This window comes from Gorilla gorilla, chromosome 15 (assembly GCF_029281585.2).
Source record: "Gorilla gorilla gorilla isolate KB3781 chromosome 15, NHGRI_mGorGor1-v2.1_pri, whole genome shotgun sequence".
Classification (NCBI taxonomy): domain Eukaryota; kingdom Metazoa; phylum Chordata; class Mammalia; order Primates; family Hominidae; genus Gorilla; species Gorilla gorilla.
In genome coordinates this window covers 21,895,406-21,917,656 of record NC_073239.2, presented here as the reverse complement: position 1 = coordinate 21,917,656, position 22,251 = coordinate 21,895,406, and the positions used below count along the sequence as shown (strand labels likewise).

The window sequence follows — 22,251 nt, the reverse complement described above, 5'->3', positions numbered from 1 at the left end:
AAGTGCTGGGGTTATAGGCGTGAGCCACCGTGCCTGGCCGAGTGACATACATTTTTAGCTCTACTAAGAAAGAGTTCAAGCTAAGAGTCTTTGATCTGCTAGGATTTCTAACACATGTGAACTCTACATGCTTTCTGTAATTCTACCAGATGTAGCCAAATTGTTCATAGTGAGTCCATCAACTTATAACTAGCTTTAGTTACAGATCTCTTGCCTTCTATTATTATACAGGATGGATTTTCAGATGCGGGTGTTCTTTTGATTTGTGGTTTGCCCATTTCCTTCCAAGAAGTTGTCAAAAATAGCCTGGACTGGTGGAATCTTTACCATAGTTTATGCTGAGATAGCATTATTATGCCAGTCAGTAAGTTAAACAAATGCAATACTTTGAAGACTCTGACCTAGTTAGTTTAGACTTTAGAGTGAAAAAACCTGAAATGAAATAGAGGAAGAGTATTAAGGTAGAAGCATATAGCTTGGGGGAAAATATATCTATTTTTTCATTCTGTTTATTGTATTCTCTTTTTTTTTTCTCAATTTTTTTTACCTCCTCTTTGACCCATGGATTATCTAAAAGTATTTTGTTTAGTTTGGAGATTTTCCTGTTATGTTTCCATTATTGATTTCTAGTTTGATTTCATTGTGGCCACAGATTACATTTTACATAATTTCAGTTCTTTTAAATTTAAGGTTTGTTTTATGGCCCAGGATATGATCTGTCTTGGTGTATGTTCTGTGGGTACTTGAAAATAAATTGTGTTCTGTTGTTGGGTGGAGTTTTTCTAAACCTGTATGTTACTGGTTGATGTTATTGTTTAGTTCTTTTATATCATTGCTGATTTTCTGCCTAGTTGTTCTAGTAATTGTTAAGAGGGAAGTGTCGAAGTCTCCGTCTGTAATTGTAGGTTTGTCTATTTCTCCTTTCAGTTCTATCAGCTTTTGCTTCATATATTTTGTGGCCCTAAACGCATGCACACTTCAGGTTAACATTCTTGGCTGGGTGCCATCATTGCAGCACTTTGGGAGGCCAAGGCAGGTGGGTCGCTTGAGCTGAGGATTTCGAAACCAGCCTGGGTAACATGGCGAAACCCCATCTCTACCAAAAATACAAAAATTAGCCGGGCATGGTGGCGTTTGCCTGTGGTCCTAGCTACTCAGGAGACTGAGGTGGGAGGGTCACCTGAATCTGGGGAGTTTGAGGCTGCAGCGAGCCGAGATTGTGCCACTGCATTCCAGCCTGGTGACAGAGTGAGACCCTGTATTTAAAAAAAAAAAATCCCCTGCACTCTTATTTATTCAGCCCTCCCTACCCACAACTCATAGTTCTTGGCCAATCTCTCTCTCTCTCTTTTTTTTTTTTTTTTGAGACAGTGTCTCTGTCTAGTGTCCAGGTTGGAGTGCAATGACTGGATCTCAGCTTATTGCAACCACTACTTCCTGGGTTCAAGTGATACTTCTGTCTCAGCCTCCCAAGTACCTGGGGCCACAGGCATGAGCCACCACTCCTGGCTAATTTTTGTATTTTTTGTAGAGACAGTGTTTCATCATATTGCCCAGGCTGATCTCGAACTCCTGAGCTCAAATGATCATCCTAACTCAGCTTCCCAAAGTGCTGAGATTAGAGGTGTGAGCTACTCCACCCAGCCTAAATAACTTCTTTTTTTTAATTTTTATTTTTAGATGGAGTCTCGCTCTGTCGCCCAGGCTGGAGTGCAGTGGCATGATCTCGGCTCACTGCAACCTCCGCCTCCCGGGTTGAGGCCATTCTCCTGCCTCAGCCTCCCAAGTAGCTGGAACTACAGGTGCCTGCCGCCACTCCTGGCTAATTTTTTGTATTTTTAGTAGAGATGGGGTTTCACCGTGTTAGCCAGGATGGTCTTGATCTCCTGACCTCATGATCTGCCCACCTCAGCCTCCCAAAGTGCTGAGATTACAGGCGGGAGCCACCATGCCTGGCCTTTTTTTTTTTTTGAGAAAGAATCTCACTCTTGTTGCCCAGGCTGGAGTGCAGTAGTGTAATCTTGGCTCACTGTAACCTCTACCTCTGGGTTCAAGTGATTCTCCTGTCTCAGCCTCCTGAGTAGCTGGGATTACAGGTGCATGCCACCATGCCTGGCTAATTTTTGTATTTTTAGTAGAGATGGGGTTTCACCATGTTGGCCAGGCTGGTCTCGAACTCCTGACCTCAAGTGATCTACCCGCCCTGGCCTCCCAAAGTGCTGGGATTACAGGCATGAGCCACTGTACCCAGCCGACAGTTTTGTTTTTGAACAAAACTTGAACAGTTTGTTCCTGAAAAATATTGCGCCACTTCTTTCTCCCACCATTTTCTAGTGTGTTCTAATTGATTTCCCTTTATAGGTAAAATGTCACTCATTTTCTGCTGGCTATTTTCAAGATTTTTTTGTCTTTAGTTTTCAGAAAATTAATTATGATGTCTTGGCATGGATTTCTTTGGGTTTATCCTTTTCAGAGTTTGCTCACCTTCTTGAATCTGTGGGTTGTCTCTTGGGGAATTTTGAGTCATTTCTTTGAGGGCTTTGTTAGTCCCACCTTTTTTCTCCTCTGCTTCGGCAACTCTGATGACATGAATGTTAGGTTTTTTTTATTATAGTTCCCTAAGGTCGTGTTCAATTTTGTTCAATCTGTTTTTTCTCTGTTGCTCAGATTGGGTAGTATGTATTCTAGTTTACTGATTCTTTCCTCTCTCTCCTCCATTGTCCTGTTGGGTCCATCCACTGAGATTTTTCTTTTGGTTACTGTGCCCTAAATTTTCCATTTGGTTCTTCTTCATAACTTCTGTATTCTGAGACTTTGTGTTTCTTTGCTGAGTGCAGTAGGCAGAATGGTCCTCCAAAGATGTCCATGTCATAATCCCTGGAACTGTGAATATGTTACTCTACATGGCAAAATAAACTTTAAAAATGTGCTTGAGGATTTGAACAGGGAGATTAGCTTGGATTGTCTGGTGGGTGCAATCTAATTACATGGGTCCTTAAAATCAGAGAAACTTTCCTGCTTGTGGTTAGAGGAAGATGTGACAGAAAGGCACAGAGATGTCATGTTGCTGGCTTTGAAGATGGAGGAAGAGGGCCACATGCCAAGGAATATGGGTAGAAGCTGGAAGGAGCGAGAAAATAGATTCTCCCTTAGGGTCTCTACAAAGTAACAGCCTTGTGGACAAATTGATTTAGCCCAGTTAAGACCCATGTCAGACTTCTAACCTACAGCTAACGAATCTGCATTAAGCTGGTGAATTTGTGGTGATTTGTTATGGCAGCAATAGGAAACTAGTACACTGAAGCTACTTTATTTGTTTCAGGGATGTTCATAATTGCTCATTGAAGCATTTTCATCATGGCTGCTTTAAAATCTTTGTCAATTGTTCTAACATGTCATTTTGGTGTTGACATCTTTTTTTTCATTCAGTTTCAATCTTCTTGGTTCTTCGTATGAATGATTTTTTATTGAAATGCAGACATTTTCGTATTGTTATGAGCCTTTTATTTTTTGTTGCAAAAAAATAAAAATAAAGTCTCATAACAATACAAAAATGTCCGGGTCTCAATCTGTCACCCAGGCTGGAGTGCAGTGGCTTGCTCTCGGCTCACTGCAACCCCCACCTCCTACACTCAAGCGATTCTCCCACCTCAGCCTCCCGAGTAGCTGGGACCACAGGCATGTGCCAGCATGCCCAGCTAATTTTTGTATTTTTTGTAGAGACAGGTTTTGCCATATTGCCCAAGCTGGTGTCGAACTCCTGGGTTTGGCCGGCTTTGGCCTCCCGAAGTGCTGGGATTCCAGTCATGAGCCACCATGCCCAGCCCATGATGAGACTTAATACCTTATTTAAACCTAGTTTTAGCTGGCTTTCTGTGACACCATTCTGGCAAAGAAAGCTGGGTTGCTTCCTTGTAACTGCCAGATACAAGTAGAAGTCCAAGTTCTCCTGCCAGCCTCTTTGACACCAGAAAGGGGGTGCTCCTTGCTATTGGTGGGCAGTTGTGTGAATCAGCCCCCCAGACGGTCTGTACTGACACTGGGAGGGATTGGGGGTATCTCATTTCTGCCAGCAGGGATGAAAGGCCAGGTTCCTTACTTTGCCTTTCTTGTTCCTTACTTCTCTGACACCACTCCGGTGGGTGCACTGTACCGCCTCATTTTATCCTTCTGGGGATGGAAGTGTAGACTCCCTGCTTGTTCTTTGTTGGTGTGGATATGGGTAGGGCCAGGGTTGGTTGTTTGGTTTGTTTTTTGTGGTGTTTGGCTGGGATAGTGGTTATTGTCTAGATTTTCTGTCTTATTAGGCTGCCCCTGTCCTAGTTCTTTGGCTAGAGAGGCTTTTGTTGTGGCTTTACACTTCGTCTGTGCCACTTGGCATTTTCAAGTTGCCGCTTCTTTAGCATCAAGTCTGATATATAAGTCAAAAAGAAAACCTAGGGAACTTACCACTGTCTTTCCTCTGGTCCCAAGGTCCTTTAGTCAGTCTGACTTATTGTCACCTTTCAGTCTTATTTTTGTTTTATATAGAACGTCCAGGGTTTTTAGCTATACTGAGTGGGAGGAATAGGAGAGAAGATGCCTGCTTCGTCTTACCAGAAATGGAAGTCTGTCTAAAGACCACTTATTTTTTTTTTTTTGAGATGGAGTCTTGCTCTGTCACCCAGGCTGGAGTGCCGTGGTGCGATCTCAGCTCACTGCAACCTCTGCCTCCTGGGTTCAAGTAGCTGGGATTACACAGGCATGTGCCACCACACCCGGCTAATTTTGTATTTTTATTAGAGATGGGGTTTCACCATGTTGGCCAGGCTGGTCTCCAACTCCTGACTTCAGGTGATCTGCCTGCCTTGGCCTTCTAGTGATGGGATTACAGGAGTGAGCCACCACACCCTGACCTGGGACCACGTTTTTTTTTTTTTTTTTTTTTTTTTTTTTTGCAGTGAGCCCAGAGTAGCCAGGACCACTTTTAAAGCAGATTTTTCTCCTAGGTGTTTGGATTACATATTGGCAGATTTTTTTCCAGCCCACATTTTCAATAAAGGTATACTCCTACGTGGGTTACAGCTTTATATGGGTTTTCAGTTCAATCCTGATTTGAGTGAGCCCAAGGGCCTATCTCCTGTCTCCACATAGGTTTTAAAACCTAAGTCCCTGGAGTGTTGAGACTATCTAACTCTCCTTTATGGGCTGGCACCTGCCACTCCACAACCAGGAGAGCATCGGCTTCAGCTCATGTGACTACCAGAATAGTTTTAGTCTCTCAAGTGTACTTAGCTATGAATTTCATCAGATAAGATGCTTGTAGTATTTTACTTAGCATTTCTAGGTATTTACAAAATTTAGGCTGGGCGTGGTGGCTCATGCCTGTAATCCCAGCACTTTGTGGGGCCGAGGCAGGCAGATCACCTGAGGTCAGGAGCTCGAGACCAGCCTTGCCAACATGGTGAAACCCTGTCTGTACTAAAAATACAAAAATTAGCCGGGCATGGTGGCGGGTGCCTGTAATTCCAGCTACTCGGGAGGCTGAGGCAGGAGAACTGCTTGAACCCGGGAGGCGGAGGTTGCAGTGAGCCGAGATCACGCCATTGCACTCCAGCCTGGGGGACAAGAATGAGACTTCGTCTCAAAAAAAAAAAAAAAAAAAAAAACTTTAATTCAGGCTGGGCATGGTGACACATGCCTACACTTCCAGCACTTTGGAAGACTGAGGTGGGAGGACAGCTTGAAGGCAGCAGTTCAAGACCAGCCTGGGCAACATAGCAAGACCTCATCTCTACAAAAAATCTTAAAATTAGCTGGGCGTGGTGGCATGCACTTTAGTCCTATTTACTGGGGAGACTGAGGCAGGAAGATTGAGCTCAGGAGTTTTGAGGCTGTAGTGAGCTCTAATTGAGCCACTGCACTCCAGCCTGGGCAACAGAGACCCTGTCTCATAAATAAATCAATACATTTACCACTTTAATTATCTTTTTTTAAAATATATTTTTTTGAGATAGGGTCTTGCTGTGTTGCCCAGGCTGGGGTACAGTGGCACTGTCATGGCTCGCTGCAGCCTCAACCTCCCACGCTCAAGCAATTCTCTCACCTCTGCCTCCTGAGTAGCTGGGACCACAGGTGTGTGCCACACCGGGCTAATTTTTTGCAGAGACAGGGTTTCGCCATATTGCCCAGGCTGATCTCAAACTCCTGGGCTCAAGTGATTTGCTTGCCTCAGCCTCCCAAAGTGCTAGGATTACAGGTGTGATTTAATCATCTTAAAGTATACAATTCATTGGCATTAAGTATACATTGTTGTGCAACTGTCATCACTATCCATTTCCAGGACTGTTCATCATCTCAAACAGAAACTCTCTTCTGGGTATTTTTAACAGGTTTTTAGGTTATTTGCTTCCTCCTGGTGAAGTGGAGGTAGAAAGACATTTCAGGCAGAAAGCACAGCAAGTGAGAGGGCATAGAGTCTTACAAAACTCTCAATATCCAGAAACAATAGAGTCCAGTGTTCAGGAACCAATACATAGGTGATATGGTGCAAGGTGATAGATGAGGCCTACAGAACGGTGTCAGATCATGCAGGACAAGATAAATCCCATTTAGGGTAATGGGGAAAAGAATTTTACAAATAAGTTGAGACCAGGTGCAGTGGCTTATGCCTGTAATCCAGCACTTTGGGAGGCTGAGGCAGGTGGATCACTTGAGGTCAGGAATTTGAGACCAGCCTGGTCAACATGGCGAAACCCCGTCTCTACTAAAAATACAAAAAATTAGCTGGGTGTCGTTGCGCATGCCTCTGGTCCCAGCTACTCAGGAGGGTGAGGCAGGAGAATCGCTTGAACCTGGAGGTGGAGGTTGCAGTGAGCCGAGATCGCGCCACTGCACTCCAGACTGGATGACAGAGACTCCGTCTCAGAAAAAAAAAGGAAAAAAAATTGAGTTGCTTGGTTTTGTTATTTAGGAAGGTGACAGGGAAATCTTGTAGTACTTAGTCTTGCTGACTATTGAGAATTGCCTATTGTCCATAGTTAGTTATTTTGTCCAGTTTTTTAGTTGTTTACAGCAGGATGTCAAATCCTATCCCAATTCCTCCTTCATGGGGAAGTTCATAGGATGAGGCAAAAGAACAAATACCAGTCACAAAAAGCTAAGGGAGGGAAATATTTAAAATCAAATGCCTATCAGCTGGAAAAATGCTACACTGCCTCATCCAGTTTTAGTTTGCTACTCTTCAGATCATTAGATCAGAAACAGCTGTCATATACATGAACAATATTACTAATGTGTGAGTTAATTATAGTAGCCAGAGTATCCCAAGGAAATTATAATTTTGTACCATCTAAATGTCATTAGAGATGACTTCACATTGAAAAAAATATGTCATTTGATAACTGGTTAAATAAATGCAAGACTGGGATATCTGAGAGAAGGGTTCCAAATGAGGTGAGACCTAGATAGACTGGAGTACTGGACAGCTCAGAAATAGAGGCATCCACAATACATTGCAGAATGAAAAGAGCTGTTTAACATAGGATTTGTACACCATGATCCCATTTTGCTGAAGAAAGGAATCCAGAAAATTATACACTGTTTATTTCTATTTTATATATTTGTTGTTTTCTATTTTTATGGGCAATCACCATTTATTCATTTTATAACTAGAAATAAAATTTTCATTTTACTGGGGAATAAAGTAATATAGCTCTAATAATGGCTACAATAAAGGCTTAAATCACAATATTAAAATTTACAGAGATTTGTGCATCTATACTCAATATATTTTCTCAAAATTTTTTGATAGAGTTGCTAGCTCCTAAGACAAAACGTTCACTCAGAAAAGTAAGAAATAAAGATTAGGCTGAGAGCAGTGGCTCACGCCTGTTATCTTAGAGCTGTGGGAGGCTGAGGTGGGAGGATTGCTTGAGCCTAGGAGTTTTAGGTTACAAGGTTACAGCGAGCTATGATAGTGCCACGGATTGCACGCCAGCCTGCATAACAGAGCAAGACCCTATTTCTAAATAAATAATAGCTTGGTCATTTGCATACCAGTAAATAACTTGTATACTGATGTTCCTGTATTTTTTCCCCCTAATCTAGAGGTTTGCTTTAATGCTCTTAAAAGTGTAAACTTTTTTTTTTTTTTGAGACGGAGTCTTGCTCTGTCACTCAGGCTGTAGTGCGGTGGTGCAATCTCGGCTCACTGAAAACTTTGCCTCCTGGGTTCAAGTGATTTTCCTGCCTCAGCCTCCCAAGTAGCTGGGATTACAGGCATGTGCCACCACACCTGGCTAATTTTTGTATTTTTAGTAGAGACAGGGTTTCACTATGTTGGCCAGGCTGGTCTCGAACTCCTGACCTCAAGTGATCTGCCTGCCTTGGCCTCCCAAAGTGCTGGGATTACAGGTGTGAGCCTGGCCATAAGCTTTCTTGAATGGCAAATATAAACAGCTAATGGGGTTAGTGTGGAATATAGCCTGAGCACGATATTCCTCACGTTATTACTGAAGTTAACCTAAGTACTCTGCCGAATTCTTGAAATCAAATAGTGTACTCAAATCTGTGCAACTAACCATGTCCCCTTCTCTCTCTAGAAAAAAAATAACATTTTAACATATCAAAAATGAACAAATGAGAAAATGGACTATGTCTTATCTTCTGGGAGGTACCCTGATGTAATGGAAAGGTGAAGTTTGATAGAACTGATGTAATTTACTCTGTGATCTTGGGCAAGTGTTTAAAAAAATAAAATCCAGCCAAGTGCAGTGGCTCACACCAGTAGTCCCAGCTACTCTGGAGGCTGAGGTGGGAAGATATCTCGAGCCCAGGAGTTTGAGTCCAGCCTGGGCAACACAGTGAGACCCTGTCTTAAAAACAAAAATCCATCTGAGTCTTAACCTTAACTGAAAAATTGAGAGAATACCAAAATCTTAGAGAACTGCCTTGCTTAACATAAAAAAAGCATTTTACATAGTTTTTGGGTACAAAAGCTATAAACTTTTGCATTAAAGGGCTTGGCAACACAATGGGATATATTAATTTATTCCCCTTCTGGTACTCTCTTTTGCAATTACAAATCAAGTGCTTTTAAAAATACAATTTATCTGGGTTTAGAGACTAAACTCAGTAAGAGGTGCCCAGCTGATTTAAATGTCTCTTTCATCATACTGGACTCCAGTTCTCTGACTCATGTTTTTGTTTCTCTCATTCCATTATGTAGTCCTTTCTCCTTGAAGAAAAACATGAAAGAAAAGTAGGAGTCAAATAATGCTGATTGCTTTCTTGGTCATGTTGACATTACATTCTCAGCCACTACCATATATCCCTTGTCAATCATGTTGCTGTATAAAATTTTTGAGATGGAGTCTTGCTCTGCCACTCAGGCTGGAGTGCAATGGCGTGATCTTGGCTCACTGCAACCTCCGCCTCCCAGGTCCAAGAGATTCTCTTGCCTCAGCCTCCCAAGTAGCTAGGATTACAGGCAACTGCCATCACACCCAGCTAATTTTTGTAGTTTTAGTAGAGACAGTTTCACCATGTTGGCCAGGTTGGTCTCGAACTCCTGACCTCAGGTGATCCGCCCACCTCAGCCTCCCAAAGTTTTGGGATTACAGGCGTGAGCCACCGTGCCTGGCCTAAAATTTTTAATTACTATAGATGTGTATGGGAATAAATGATGAATTTGGCATATAAGACAATTTGGCTGAGCAGATTGCAAGGTAATGTCTTGGCTGGTGCGGTGGTTCACGCCTGTAATCCCGGCACTATGGGAGGCTGAGGTGGGCAGATCACCTGAGGTCAGGAGTTTGAGACCAGCCTGGCCAACATGGTGAAACCCTGTCTCTACTAAAAATACAAAAATTAGCCAGGTGTGGTGGCACATGCCTGTAATCCCAGCTAGTCGGGAGGCTGAGGCAGGAGAATCACTTGAAACCAGGAGGTGGAGGGTGCGGTAAGCTGAGATCATGCCACTGCACTCTAGCCTGGGTGACAGAGCCAAGACCACATCTTAAAAAAAAAAAAAAAAAAAGGTAAGGTCTTATTTTAACTCAGTCTGAGAAATGGTAAATAAATTGCAAGTTTTATGACTGACTTGCAGATTGAATAATTCCATAATTAGTTGGTTGGAAATGGTTCCTTGGTGTTAACTGTGTAGAAGAAAAGCTAACATAAAAATTGCTTGTTATTAACATTAAAAAATGAAGAATATTGGCCGGGCACAGTGACTCACACCTGTAATCCCAGCACTTTGGGAGTTCAAGGCAGGCAGATCACTTTGAGCTCAGGAGTTCAGACTAGTCTAAGCAACACAGCAAGACCTTGTCTCTATTCTAAAAAATTAAAATTTTATTTAAAAAAAGAATATTAATCAGATAAATTACTATTAAAATGTAATTGTATTTTCAGAATTGTCTTGATATTTAAATGTTATTAATTTCCAAGAAATTTAATTATGGCATATAAAATTATACACATTTACCAAAAGTTACAGTTATATTCATGTGAAGAATCTAGAAAATTGATAATCTCAAACTATATGAGAAAGACAGGTAAACTTCCAAGTCAATTAATTAAATAATAATGCAGTACCCTCAGGCTTTTAAGGAAATAGAGGGAAGGTTCTCTCCTGCCTACCAAAAAGTCCTAGAGAATAGGGAAGACACCTGCCTTTTCCTAAAAAGGAAAAGTATGCTACAAAACTGAAGCCCCTGTATGTCTTCCATACCTAAGAAATAGCTCCTTTTATGTGTATATATGCATAAAAACTTTAATTATTTCCAGATTCTCAACTAGGTGAGTGTATTCCAAACTTTCTCTCCTCTTTTTAATGAGAATCCATGCAGATCATGTTACTGTTTTTGATGAAATGAAATGGATCTTACTCCTCAAGGGTTTCGGCAGAAAAAGCAGCAAATTACTGCTGTAGAGACTCAGGTACAACAAAACGCTGGTTCCTATGGTCTGTTTTTATCATGAGCAAAAGTCCAAAGCTGAGTGTAAAAATTAGAGAATTCCAGATTATTTGAAAAAATGTTATTTTATTTGTACAGTTAAAAAGTTATACATAGAAACTTGTAATACAGTTCTGTAAAGCTGAAAGAACTGTCAGGGAAAAGGGAGGGTGTTACTTTTTTTGATTGATCATTAAGGAAGTTAGAGGAATAAACACAGTAAAAGGTTTAAAACATTAAGGAACATTTTTCAGGTATAAATTTTATAAATACAAAACAAATTCACAAATTACTCTCAATACTAAATAAATATCTAGTTAATAAACTTGGACTTAATACCTGCAGCCAGCACTGGTACAGCACTTCAAGGATATAAGATTGGATTCATTCATGTGTAGTGTTGAAAGAATGTACTCAAACAATTAATTAAGACATAAACACCTTTTCTAAACTGTGCTATAGCGGAAGACTCATCCATGTAGATAACTCTCCCTTAATACCACCACTTTAAAAAAAAATCATCGATAACAAAATAAATCATGGGTGAAAAAATATTTTCCAAGATCTCTGGACACATGAATGATCTCAAAAATGTACAAAAACCTCTGTAAACCAGTACTGTATCCAATACATCTATCAAACTTATTAGATACTGAACAAAACTGTAGCAAAGGACATCTTTCCTACATTCTCCTGAGTGCTTAATATTAAAATTGAGAATATAGTGCAGGCCACACTTTCATGTGGTCAATCAATTGTTATTGCTTTATACAGCATGATTTAATGTTCCATTTTCATGAACAATTTGTTTTTCTTCAAATATATCCTTTAGAAGGACAAAGTTAGATTCGTGACTTTTTCGCAGCCGGTGGTGTGCTAACTTGGTCCACATTACTGGGTGTGACGTGGAGTCCAAGCTTTTGAGCCTGAATATGAAAAAATGCTTGAAGCCTAGTTCCAGCTTTTGCTTCACTTGTGTTACGAGGGTTGTATTCAAAGCAGTTCGAAAACATTAACTCAATATCATCAATAAACTCAGCTAGAAAGGGAAAGAGACAAAAAAGATTAGAATGAAAGTACATAAATTATAATAAATATAATTCTTGTATCATATCTGGAAATTTTATTAAGAAAATGGAAGCCCACTTTTTTCTTTAGAAAGAGAAGACTCTGGCTAGGCATGGTGGCTCACATCTGTAATCTCAGCACTTGGGAGGCTGAGGCAAGAGGATCACTTGAGCTCAGGAGTTTGAGACCATCCTGGGCAATATAGCAAAACCCCATCTCTACAAAAAATACAAAAATTAGCCACTTGCGGTGATTCAAGCCTGTAATCTCAGCACTTTGGGAGGCCGAGGCAGACGGATCACCTGAGGTCAGGAGTTCAACACCAGCCTGGGCAACATGGTGAAACCCCATCTCTACTAAAAATACAAAAATAGTGGGGCGTGGTGGCGGGCATCTGTAATCCCAGCTACTCGGGAGGCTGAGGCAGGAGAATCGCTTGAACCCAGGAGGCAGAGGTTGCAGTGAGCCGAGATCGCACCACTGCACTCCAGCCTGGGCCACAGAGCAAGACTCCATCATTTCAAAAAAAAAAAAAAAGGCATGGTGGCCTGCACCTGTGGTCCCAGCTACTTGGGAGGCTGAGGTGGGAGGACAGCTTGAGCCTGTGAGGTCAAGGCTGCAGTGAACCAAAATTTTGCCTCTGCACTCCAGCCTGGGCAACAGAGTGAGACGTATCTCAAAAAAAAAAAAAAAAAAGAAAAGAAAAAAAGAAAAAAGATTCTGAAACAAAGTAGCAGAACTGAGGCTTAAAACTGTTTAACTGTAAATACTTTAAAATTGTTTTATTGAAACTCTCCAATTATGTGATCATATACATTATGTGATCATATACATTATGTGATTATAAAGAACTTCTTTGAGTAAGATCAGATCTATAAAATATCTTAACTTACTTGATCCTAATCCATCTTTCATCCCCACATACACTAATAAGTACTTGTGGAACCTCATGGAATGCCATCTACACAACTACATCAACACACATCCTTTTAGTAACAGAAAAACAGCCTCTACCTCTTTAAACAAAAATAAATATCAAAGATGCTATAACAAAATGCCTTAGAAAAATAAATAACAAAGAAAAACATAAATTACTTACATGCTAATTTATATTCACACTTATTCACTTTTTCACGAATTATATTTAAGGCAATGGGCTTTTTGATGATGTCATAGTAGTCTGGGACCTGTAAAATAATTCAAATATCTCTGTCCACACAGAAAACTTAACTGGAAAGAAGTGTTCAAATAACTAAAAGTTTTGCACTAAAAAGCAACTCAATATGCAATTGCAATATGGTCTTGCTCATGACTCTCTCCTCTCTATATAGATATATATATGTCTATATAGATGTGTCTATATAGATATATATCTATATAGATATCGCGCTCTCTCTATATATACACACCATTGTCAGTTGTGACCAGAAGAAAAAAAATTCTTCAATGAGCATTATTGCATTTGTAATAATGAATAAAATGTATGTAACAAAGTGTAATTTAGGACAAAAATTACCCAGGCAAAATGAGTCAAACAAGTCAAACTAAGATTTAATTTTTTATGCTATTCAATATTAATTAATCCTTCTCATTCTTGCTCTAGAAGTCTCAAAGTAGAATTCTGATGATGTCACTTCTTCATTCAGAAACCTTTACCTCACATTGGTGAGTGAGACCCTTTATAATACAGTTGTGTGTCTGAGACTTTCCAACCCAACCTCATTCAAACCATCCACCATTCACCATATTCTCATTTCTGGGTGTCGTCTACCGTATAGCATATTCCTTTCTCCCTGAAACATCCTTACTGCATTTCTTAGTGTTGAAATTCTATCCTTCTTCAATGACCAGTTCCAAATAGTTCTCCTTAAAAAGCGTTCTAATTATTATTTTGTCCCTCTGAAATGCTCAAATCAATCTCTGTCTACTCTACTTCTGTAATACCATGATAACTTCTATTACAGTACCATAACTCTGTTCTATCTTTGCTATATAAGAGATCACATTCTGCCATATATATATATATAACCTAACTACAACACCATCTCATATCCTTCAGTTTGATTAGGCCATCACTGTTACCTAATACCTATCTTTTTTTTTTTTTTCATTTTCCTTTGGAGACAGGGTCTTGCTCTGTCACCCAGGCTGGAGTGTAGTGGTGTTATCTCGGCTCATTGCAACCTCCACCTTCCAAGCTCAAGTGATCCTCCTGCCTCAGATTCCCAAGTAACTGAGACTAAAGTCATGCACCACCACACTCGGCTATTTTTTTCTTTTTCTTTTTTTTTTTTGTATTTTTTGTAGAGTCAAGGTTTGACCATGTTGGTTAGGCTGGTCTCAAACTTCTGGGCTCAAGCGATCCACCTGCCTCAGCCTCCCAAACTGGTTTTTTTCTTTTTTTTTTTTTTTGAGACGGAGTCTCACTCTGTCACCCAGGCTGGAGTGCAGTGGCACGATCTCGGCTCACTGCAAGCTCTGCCTCCTGGGTTCAAGCGATTGTCCTGCCTCAGCCTCCAGAGTAGCTGGGACTACAGGTGTGTGCCACCATGCCCGGCTAATTTTTTGTGTTTTCTTAGTAGAGACAGGGTTTCACGGTGTTAGCCAGGATGGTCTCAATCTCTTGACCTCGTGATCCGCCCACCTCAGCCTCCCAAAGTGCTGGGATCACAGGCATGAGCCACTGTGCCTGGCCCTAAACTGTTGAGATTACAGGCGTGACACGCTGCACCCAGCCAGAATACCTATTTTTTTTTTTTTGAGACAGAGTCTTGCCCAGGCTGGGGTGCAATGGCGTGATCTCGACTCACTACAACCTCCGCCTCCTGGGTTCAAGCGATTCTCCTGCCTCAGCCTTCCGAGTAGCTGGGATTACAGGCATGCACCACCATGCTCAGCTAATTTTTGCATTTTTAGTAGAGATGGGGTTTTGCCATGTTGGCAAGGCTGGTCTTGAACTCCTGATCTTAGGTGATCCACCGCCTTGGCCTCCCAAAGTGTTGGGATTACAGGTGTGAGCCACTACGCCTGGCCCAGAATAACTTTTATATCAGTGTTTTTCAAAATGTGCTCTCTGGGCCAGGACCATCAGCATCATCTGGGGACCTGTCAGAAATCCAAGAGTTAGACATCATTCCAGACCTAATGAATCAAACACTCTGGGGCTCAGGAATCAATGTTTTAGCAAGTCCTCCAAATGATTCTGAGGCATGCGGTAGTTTGAGAACCACTGCTTTACATAAGAAAAATATGATTAATGGTACTCAATTAACTATTCATATTCATTACATAGAACAAAAAATTGAGGTCATTGTAACACACCATCATTATTTATAAAGAATCAGTCATGGCTGGGCACGGTGGCTCATGCCTGTAATCCCAGCACTTTGGGAGGCCAAGACACATGGATCACCTGAGGTTAGGAGTTTGAGACCAGCCTGGCCAACATGGTGAAACCCTGTCTCTACTAAAAATACAAAAATTAGCCAGGCGTGGTGGCAGGCGCCTGTAATCCCAGCTACTTGGGAGGCTGAGGCAGAGAATTGCTTAAACCTGGGAGGCGGAGGTTGTAGTGAGCTGAGATCGCGCCATTGCACTCCAGCCTGGACGACAAGAGCAAGACTCCATCTCAAAAAAAAAAAAAAAAAAGGCTGGGTGCGGTGGCCCGTGCCTATAATCTCAGCATTTTGGGAGGCCAAGGTGGGCAGATCACCTGAGGTCAGGAGTTCGAGAACAGCCTGGCCAACATGGTGAAACCCTGTCGCTAATAAAAATACAAAAATTAGCCAGGTGTGGTGGCAGGCCCCTGTAATCCCAGCTACTTGGGAGGCTGAGGCAGGAGAATCGCTTGAACCTGGGAGGTGGAGGTTGGGGTGAGCCAAGATCACGCCACTGCACTCCAGCCGGGGGACAAAAGCAAGACTTCGTCTCAAAACAAAAACGAAAACAAAAACAACAAAAAAAGAATCAGTCACAAAATTAGAAGGGACTGAGCTGTCTAACTCTATTGTTTTCTTTTTTTTTTTTTTGAGATGGAGTTTCACTCTTGTTGCCCAGGCTGGAGTGTGGACTGCAATGGCGCGATCTCGGCTCACTGCAACTTCTGCCTCCCGGGTTCAAGTAATTCTCCTGCCTCAGCCTCCCGAGTAGCGGGGACTACAGGTGCCTGCCACCACGCCCGGCTAATTTTTTTGTATTTTTAGTAGAGACGGGGTTTCACTGTGTTAGCCAGGGTGGTCTCGATCTCCTGACCTCGTGATCTGCCCGCCTCGGCCTCCCAAAGTGCTGGGATTACAGGCGTGAGCCACTGCACCCAGCCAACCCTATTGTTTTGAACATAGGAACTGATGTTCAAGACCAGCCTGGCAATGAAGTGAGACCCTGTCTCAAAAAAAAAAAAAAAAATAGCTGGACCTGGTGGCATGTGCCTGTAGTACCAACTACTCAAGTGGCTAAGTTGGAGGATCACTTGAGCTCAGGAGGTTGAGGCTGCAGCGAACCAAAATATGCCACTGCACTCCGGCCTGGGCGACAGAAACCCTGTCTCTAAAAATACTAAGAAGAAGACATGGCCAGGTGCGGTGGCTCACACCTGGAATCCCACCACTTTGGGGGGCCGAGGTGGGCAGATCACAAGGTCAGGAGATTGAGACCAGCCTGACCAACATGTTGAAACCCCGTCTCTACTAAAAATAGAAATATTAGCCGGGTGTGGTGGTGTGTGCCTGTAATCCCAGTTACTCAGGAAGCTGAGGCAGGAGAATCGCTTGAACCTGGGAGGCAGAGCTTGCAGTGAGCCGAGATCGCGCCACTGCACTCCAGCCTGGGTGACAGAGTGAGACTGTCTCAGGAAAAAACAACAACAACAAAAAAAACTAGACAGTGAGTAACAGGTGTTTTGACTACTTCAAAGTTATCACATGGACTAAATCAGATAATATACATGAATACATTTTATCAAGTCTAGTAATTACCTGGATTTTAGAAACAAGTTTCAAAAAAGGCCAGCTGTCATCATGTCGTACCAATTCTACAACAAGTTGTTCAAAAGCAGACAATTCATGAACTCCTCCCTGTCGGCCAGAACTCCTTCGACCCAGTGTCACAGGCGATGGCTCTGAGTAAATAATTACAACATTTTAGGTGATAACAAAGCAAAATATTGGTTCACTACACGCCAAACTGGATATATAAATACCAAATTCCAACAGAAAATAGACACTCCGTACACTGAGATGTTAACTATTTTCTGGGAGATATGAAAATTCGACCAAAATAGGACCAAATAGTCATTATTTCCTTTTTGATCTTAAAAATGTCCAATTGCATTAAACATTCATTGGGAACAGATTTTTAGAGTGTAATGCAAAAGAAAAATCTAGAACACAAAAGTTTTTGGATTATTTTTACTCAATTTTATTAAAAATACTTTACAGCTACAGTTTTTTTTTTTTTTTTTTGAGATGGAGTCTCACTCTGTCGCCCAGGCTGGAGTGCAGTGTCGCGATCTTGGCTCACTGAAAGCTCCGCCTCCTGGGTTCACGCCATTCTCCTGTCTCAGCCTCCTGAGTAGCTGGAACTATAGGCACCCGCCACGGTGCCCGGCTAATTTTGTTTTGTATTTTTAGTAGAGACAGGGTTTCACCGTGTTGGCTAGGATGGTCTCGATCTCCTGACCTCGTGATCTGCCCGCCTCGGCCTCCCAAAATGCTGGGATTACAGGCGTGAGCCACCGCACCCGGCCTTTTCAGCTACAGTTAACTGAAACTAAGCAATTCTCTAGTATTTCCTAAAGCATATCCTTCAGAAAGTAACCTCCTCAGATCTAGAAACTAGGCTTACATATAAATTACCTTGCATAATGGAAAAGCAATTCTCACTGGTAAAGTAAAAGATTATTCTTACAGATCTTAATTTTATTTATTTATTTTATTTAATTTTTGAGACAGAGTCTTGCTTTGTCACCTAGGCTGGAGTGCAGTGGCATGATCTTGGCTCACTGCAACTTCTGCCTCCTGGGTTCAAGCAATTCTCCTGCCTCAGCCTCCCGAGTAGCTGGGATTAAAGGTGCCTGCTACCACACCCAGCTAATTTTTGTATTTTTAGTAGAGATGGGGTTTCACTGTGTTGGCCAGGCTGGTCTCCAACTCCTCACCTCAAGTGATCCACCCACCTGGGCCTCCCAAACTGCTGGGATTACAGGTATGAGCCACTGCACTTGGCCACAGATCTTAACTTTAATATCTAGATAACATTCGAAAAGCAAAATGCTTCCTCACAGACCTAAGAAAGGTATGGTATAATGAAATCTAATGTATATGCATTGGTAGAAAGGGTAGTATAGTCCATATATGTATTCAGATGTATAAATTCTCTCCTTGCAGTGTAGGTCCACACATTTCCCCTTTTATTTGTCCTTAGTACCAGGCTTAGCAATTTCACAAATCAATGAAAACAAAAAGTTTTTCTTCCTAGTTTTTTGAGTAAAAATGTTTCAAGTGTATTATTTCTCCAAACAGCTTGGAGAATTGGGGAAAAGCAAAACAGATAAGCGGATAGGAAAAGCTAAATTAGATCCTGACTGGTACAAAATTAGGATACTTCCCCTAAAAAACTTGACAATCTGGTGACTGCATAAACAGATTACGTGCCATTCTTTCACCAATGAATTCCTTAATCCTGCTGCTTATCCGAATAATGCAATATAACGTATCTAAAATTCTTTGAAGAACAGTGGCTTTTTTTTTTTTTTGAGAAACAGTGGCATTTTTTATGTTTAGCTTCATTTAAAAAACAACAACAAAAAAATAGGGCCAGGCCAGGTGTGGTGGCGCACACCTGTAATCCCAACATTTGGGAGGCCAAGGCAAGGCAGGCAGATAACTGAGCTCAGGAGTGCAAGACTAGCCTGGGCAACTTGGCAAGACCCCGTCTCTACAAAGAATACAAAAGTTAGTCAGCTTGGTGGTGCATTCCTGTAGTCGCAGCTGCTTGTGAGGCTGGGGCTGGAGGATTGCTTGAGCCTGGGAAGCAGAGGTTGCAGTGAGCTCAGATTGCGCCATTGCACAGCAGCCTGAGTGACTGGTATAATTAATAATAACAATAAAATTAAAAAATCAAAATTTTATTACCACTTACATTAAAACAAGGGAAAGGAAGAGATTATGAATTTCTTTATGAATAAAGAAATTAGTCTATGAATAATGATTACTATAAACAAAAGTGAGAATTAAAAAGACAACTGAGGCCAGGCGCGGTGGCTCACGCCTATAATCCCAGTACTTTGGGATGCCAAGGTGGGTGGATCACCTGAGGTCAGGAGTTCAAGACCAGCCTGGCCAACATGGTGAAACCAGCCGTCTCTACTAAAAATACAAAAATTAGCCGGGTGTGATGGTGCATACCTGTAATCCTGCTACTCGGGAGGCTGAGGCAGGAGAATCGCTTGAACCCAGGAGGCAGAGGTTGCAGTGAGCCAAGATTGCACCACTGCACTCCAGCCTGGCGACAGAGCTAGACTCTGTCAGTCAATCAAATAAAAAATAAAAAGACAGCTGGTCATCACTTCCTAAAAATATTACTGCTTCCAACTCTCCCTTTACCCCAAATTCAGTATGTGAGATGGGAACCTTACCAAATAATCTGATGTAGCTTGTCTAGGTGATGCTGAGTATTTGCGTTTTGAGGGAGGACAAGGTGGGAGAGAGTGAAATGTGTTATAATGTAGTATCCTGACACTGTTCAAATATTGGCCAAATATCTCCATTAAAAACAGAACATCATTTGTAAGTTTATTACCCTGCTTCACTAGTAGAAATACTAGTAATATAATTTATTCATTAAATAGTTGCCCCTTCAATGACTATTATGCTTCAGGTCAGATTGTTCCCTAATAACTTTGTGTATCTTAGTGACAGACTTTAAAAAATGATCCAAAGTATCTCAACATTCAATATTTCCAAATTATTCAATTTTCCTAGGGAAGGAAGAGTTTAGATTTCTTCATACCTGGAGATTGTCTTTTTCTGCATCTTCTTTTGGATTCACTCTCTTGGAGAGAAAGTTTTGAAGCAATATTTACAGATCTTGACTGTTCACTTGACTTTGTGGCAATGACTCTGAAGTTAGGGAAGTTGGGACTATTTTCTGGTGTATTATTAGCACTTTTCCTGCCTCTGCGTTTTCTACGAGGACTAAGCAATTCCACAAATACATCTGCTTGCAGTGGGCCATGACTGTGGCGAGTAGAACGACTGGCAATTCTTAAAGATTTTGTTTCTGTAGGAGGAGCAGAGTTTATCTTTCTTAGGCTTCTACCAGTTTTAGAAGAAACAGTTGTTTTGGGTGTGCTCTGCTGACTCCTTGAAGGGTATCTTCCAGGTTCTTGTTGTTGGCCACGACTTGAGAAAGAAGAGCTAAGTTTCCCTCTTGTTTTAACTGGCAATCTAACTTGTGGTCTTCCTCGTTTGGGTAGGCTATAAATATTGTTAGAAAACACAATTATTGTACAGAGCAATGATGAACATATGATTAGCTCTATTCTCCTTGTTGTATTTAGCCAATGAGTTTATGTAAATTTTCTATATAACTGAGACTTATCCTAGACTCAATTCCTTAAAGAGTCAATAAGTTTTAAGTTCTCAAGGGAATCTAAAATGTGCTTTCATGTATTTCTTTGAAATGCAAAGAGAATTATCTGCAAAGAGAATATTTTATGTTTTCTTTTCTTTTCTTTTCTTTTCTTTTTTGAGACAGAGTATCACTGTCACCCAGGCTGGAGTGCAGTAGTATGATCACAGCTCACTGCAGCCTGACCTCCCTGTGATCAGGTGCTCTTCCCATCTCAGACTCCTGAGTAGCTAGGTGTGTACCACCATGCCTGGCTAATTTTTGTAGTTTTTTGTAGAGATGGGGTTTTGCTATGTTGCCCAGGCTGGTCTCAAACTCCTGGACTCAGGCGATCTGCCTGCCTCGGCCTCCCAAAGTGCTGGGATTACAGGCGTAAGCCACCGTGCCCAGTCCATATCTTCTTGGTAACTTCAGGACATCATTATGAAAATTAAGTCCTAAATTCTGATAAATTGTAATAAAATGCTCAGGAGAACCAATAAATAGACTTAGTCAATCATGTTGGAAAACTTAAGAGTAATGAAGTAATCTTAAAATGAAATTCTTTTGTTTCCTTTTGCTACAGGAGACTACCACTTTTCATTATCATTGATACTGAGATAACCTACAGTTTTAGCCAGTGGCTGCCAATGAAGTGGGCCTTGAACCGGTGGTTCCTGAATACCACGCCAAGAACCTCTCTGTTGTCTTCTGACTCTGACTATAAAACTATATTTAATCTTTTAACTGTCCTTAATTAAAAGAATGCAACACCTCCATTAACTCATTATTCCTCTCCCCATATACCTGGACTTCCAGTTTATCCCATGTACTTGCAAGAACTTTCCACATTCTTTATCATCTTTATGCCTAACATAATACTGCCCTCACAAGCTACAGGGAAGATGGCTCTTCTAGCTGGTATTTCTTAAAACCTTGTTTAAAACAGATGGGGTGGCTCTATCTCAACTTCTCCAACTGTGGTCCTTTTGCACTTTTGACAGTTCTAGGTTGCCTTGCTTCATACTCATTTTCCTGCTTCCACAAGAATGGGGTTCAAATGTTTAAAAAAAAAAAAAGCCAGGGGGAGGGGGATGATAAGAACAAGGAGCACAATGACTTCCCTGATATGACTGGCTATGGTCAGGCCTGCTGACAGAAAACCCCCAGTAGATCTGTCTAGCTTATAGCTACCGGTTAGACATAGGCACACCTCATTTTATAGTGCTTTGTGCTTCACTGCATGCTACAATTATAATTTTTTTTTTTAAACAAACTGAAGGTTTGTGGCAATTCTGCATCAAGCAAGTTTATTGGCATAATTTTTCCAACAGCATGAGCTCATTTTTTATCTGTCAGATGATTGTTAGCATATTTTAGCAATACATTATTTTTAAATTAAGATATAGAAATGCATTTTTTAGACATAGTGCTACTGCATGCACACTTAGGAGACTACAGTGTAATGTAAACATAATTTTTATATGCCCTGGGAAACCAAAAAAATTTGTAACTTGCTTTATTGCTGTGGTCTGGAATTGAAATGGCAGTATCTTTGAGGTAAGCCTGTATATCTACCTTGTGGATATAAAATTCTAAATATCCCTTTATTTCGGCCCTCAACCGGAGGTTCAAG

The 22,251-nt window shown here is 41.2% G+C and overlaps 1 protein-coding gene across 2 annotated transcripts in view; it reads right to left on the bottom strand.

The window, feature by feature from the left end:
• Positions 1-11,007: 11,007 nt before the first annotated feature.
• BAZ1A (bromodomain adjacent to zinc finger domain 1A) overlaps positions 11,008-22,251 on the bottom strand; it is a 120,493-nt gene continuing 109,249 nt past the window's right edge. For both annotated transcript variants that reach the window (XM_055361308.2, XM_031001894.3), the window contains 4 exons: positions 20,016-20,482; positions 16,982-17,124; positions 13,108-13,195; positions 11,008-11,979 (listed from right to left, as the gene is read on the bottom strand). In XM_055361308.2, the coding sequence (XP_055217283.1) occupies positions 11,783-11,979; positions 13,108-13,195; positions 16,982-17,124; positions 20,016-20,482 (895 nt within the window). In that variant the 3' untranslated portion in view covers positions 11,008-11,782. The remainder of the gene's footprint in view (positions 11,980-13,107; positions 13,196-16,981; positions 17,125-20,015; positions 20,483-22,251) is intronic.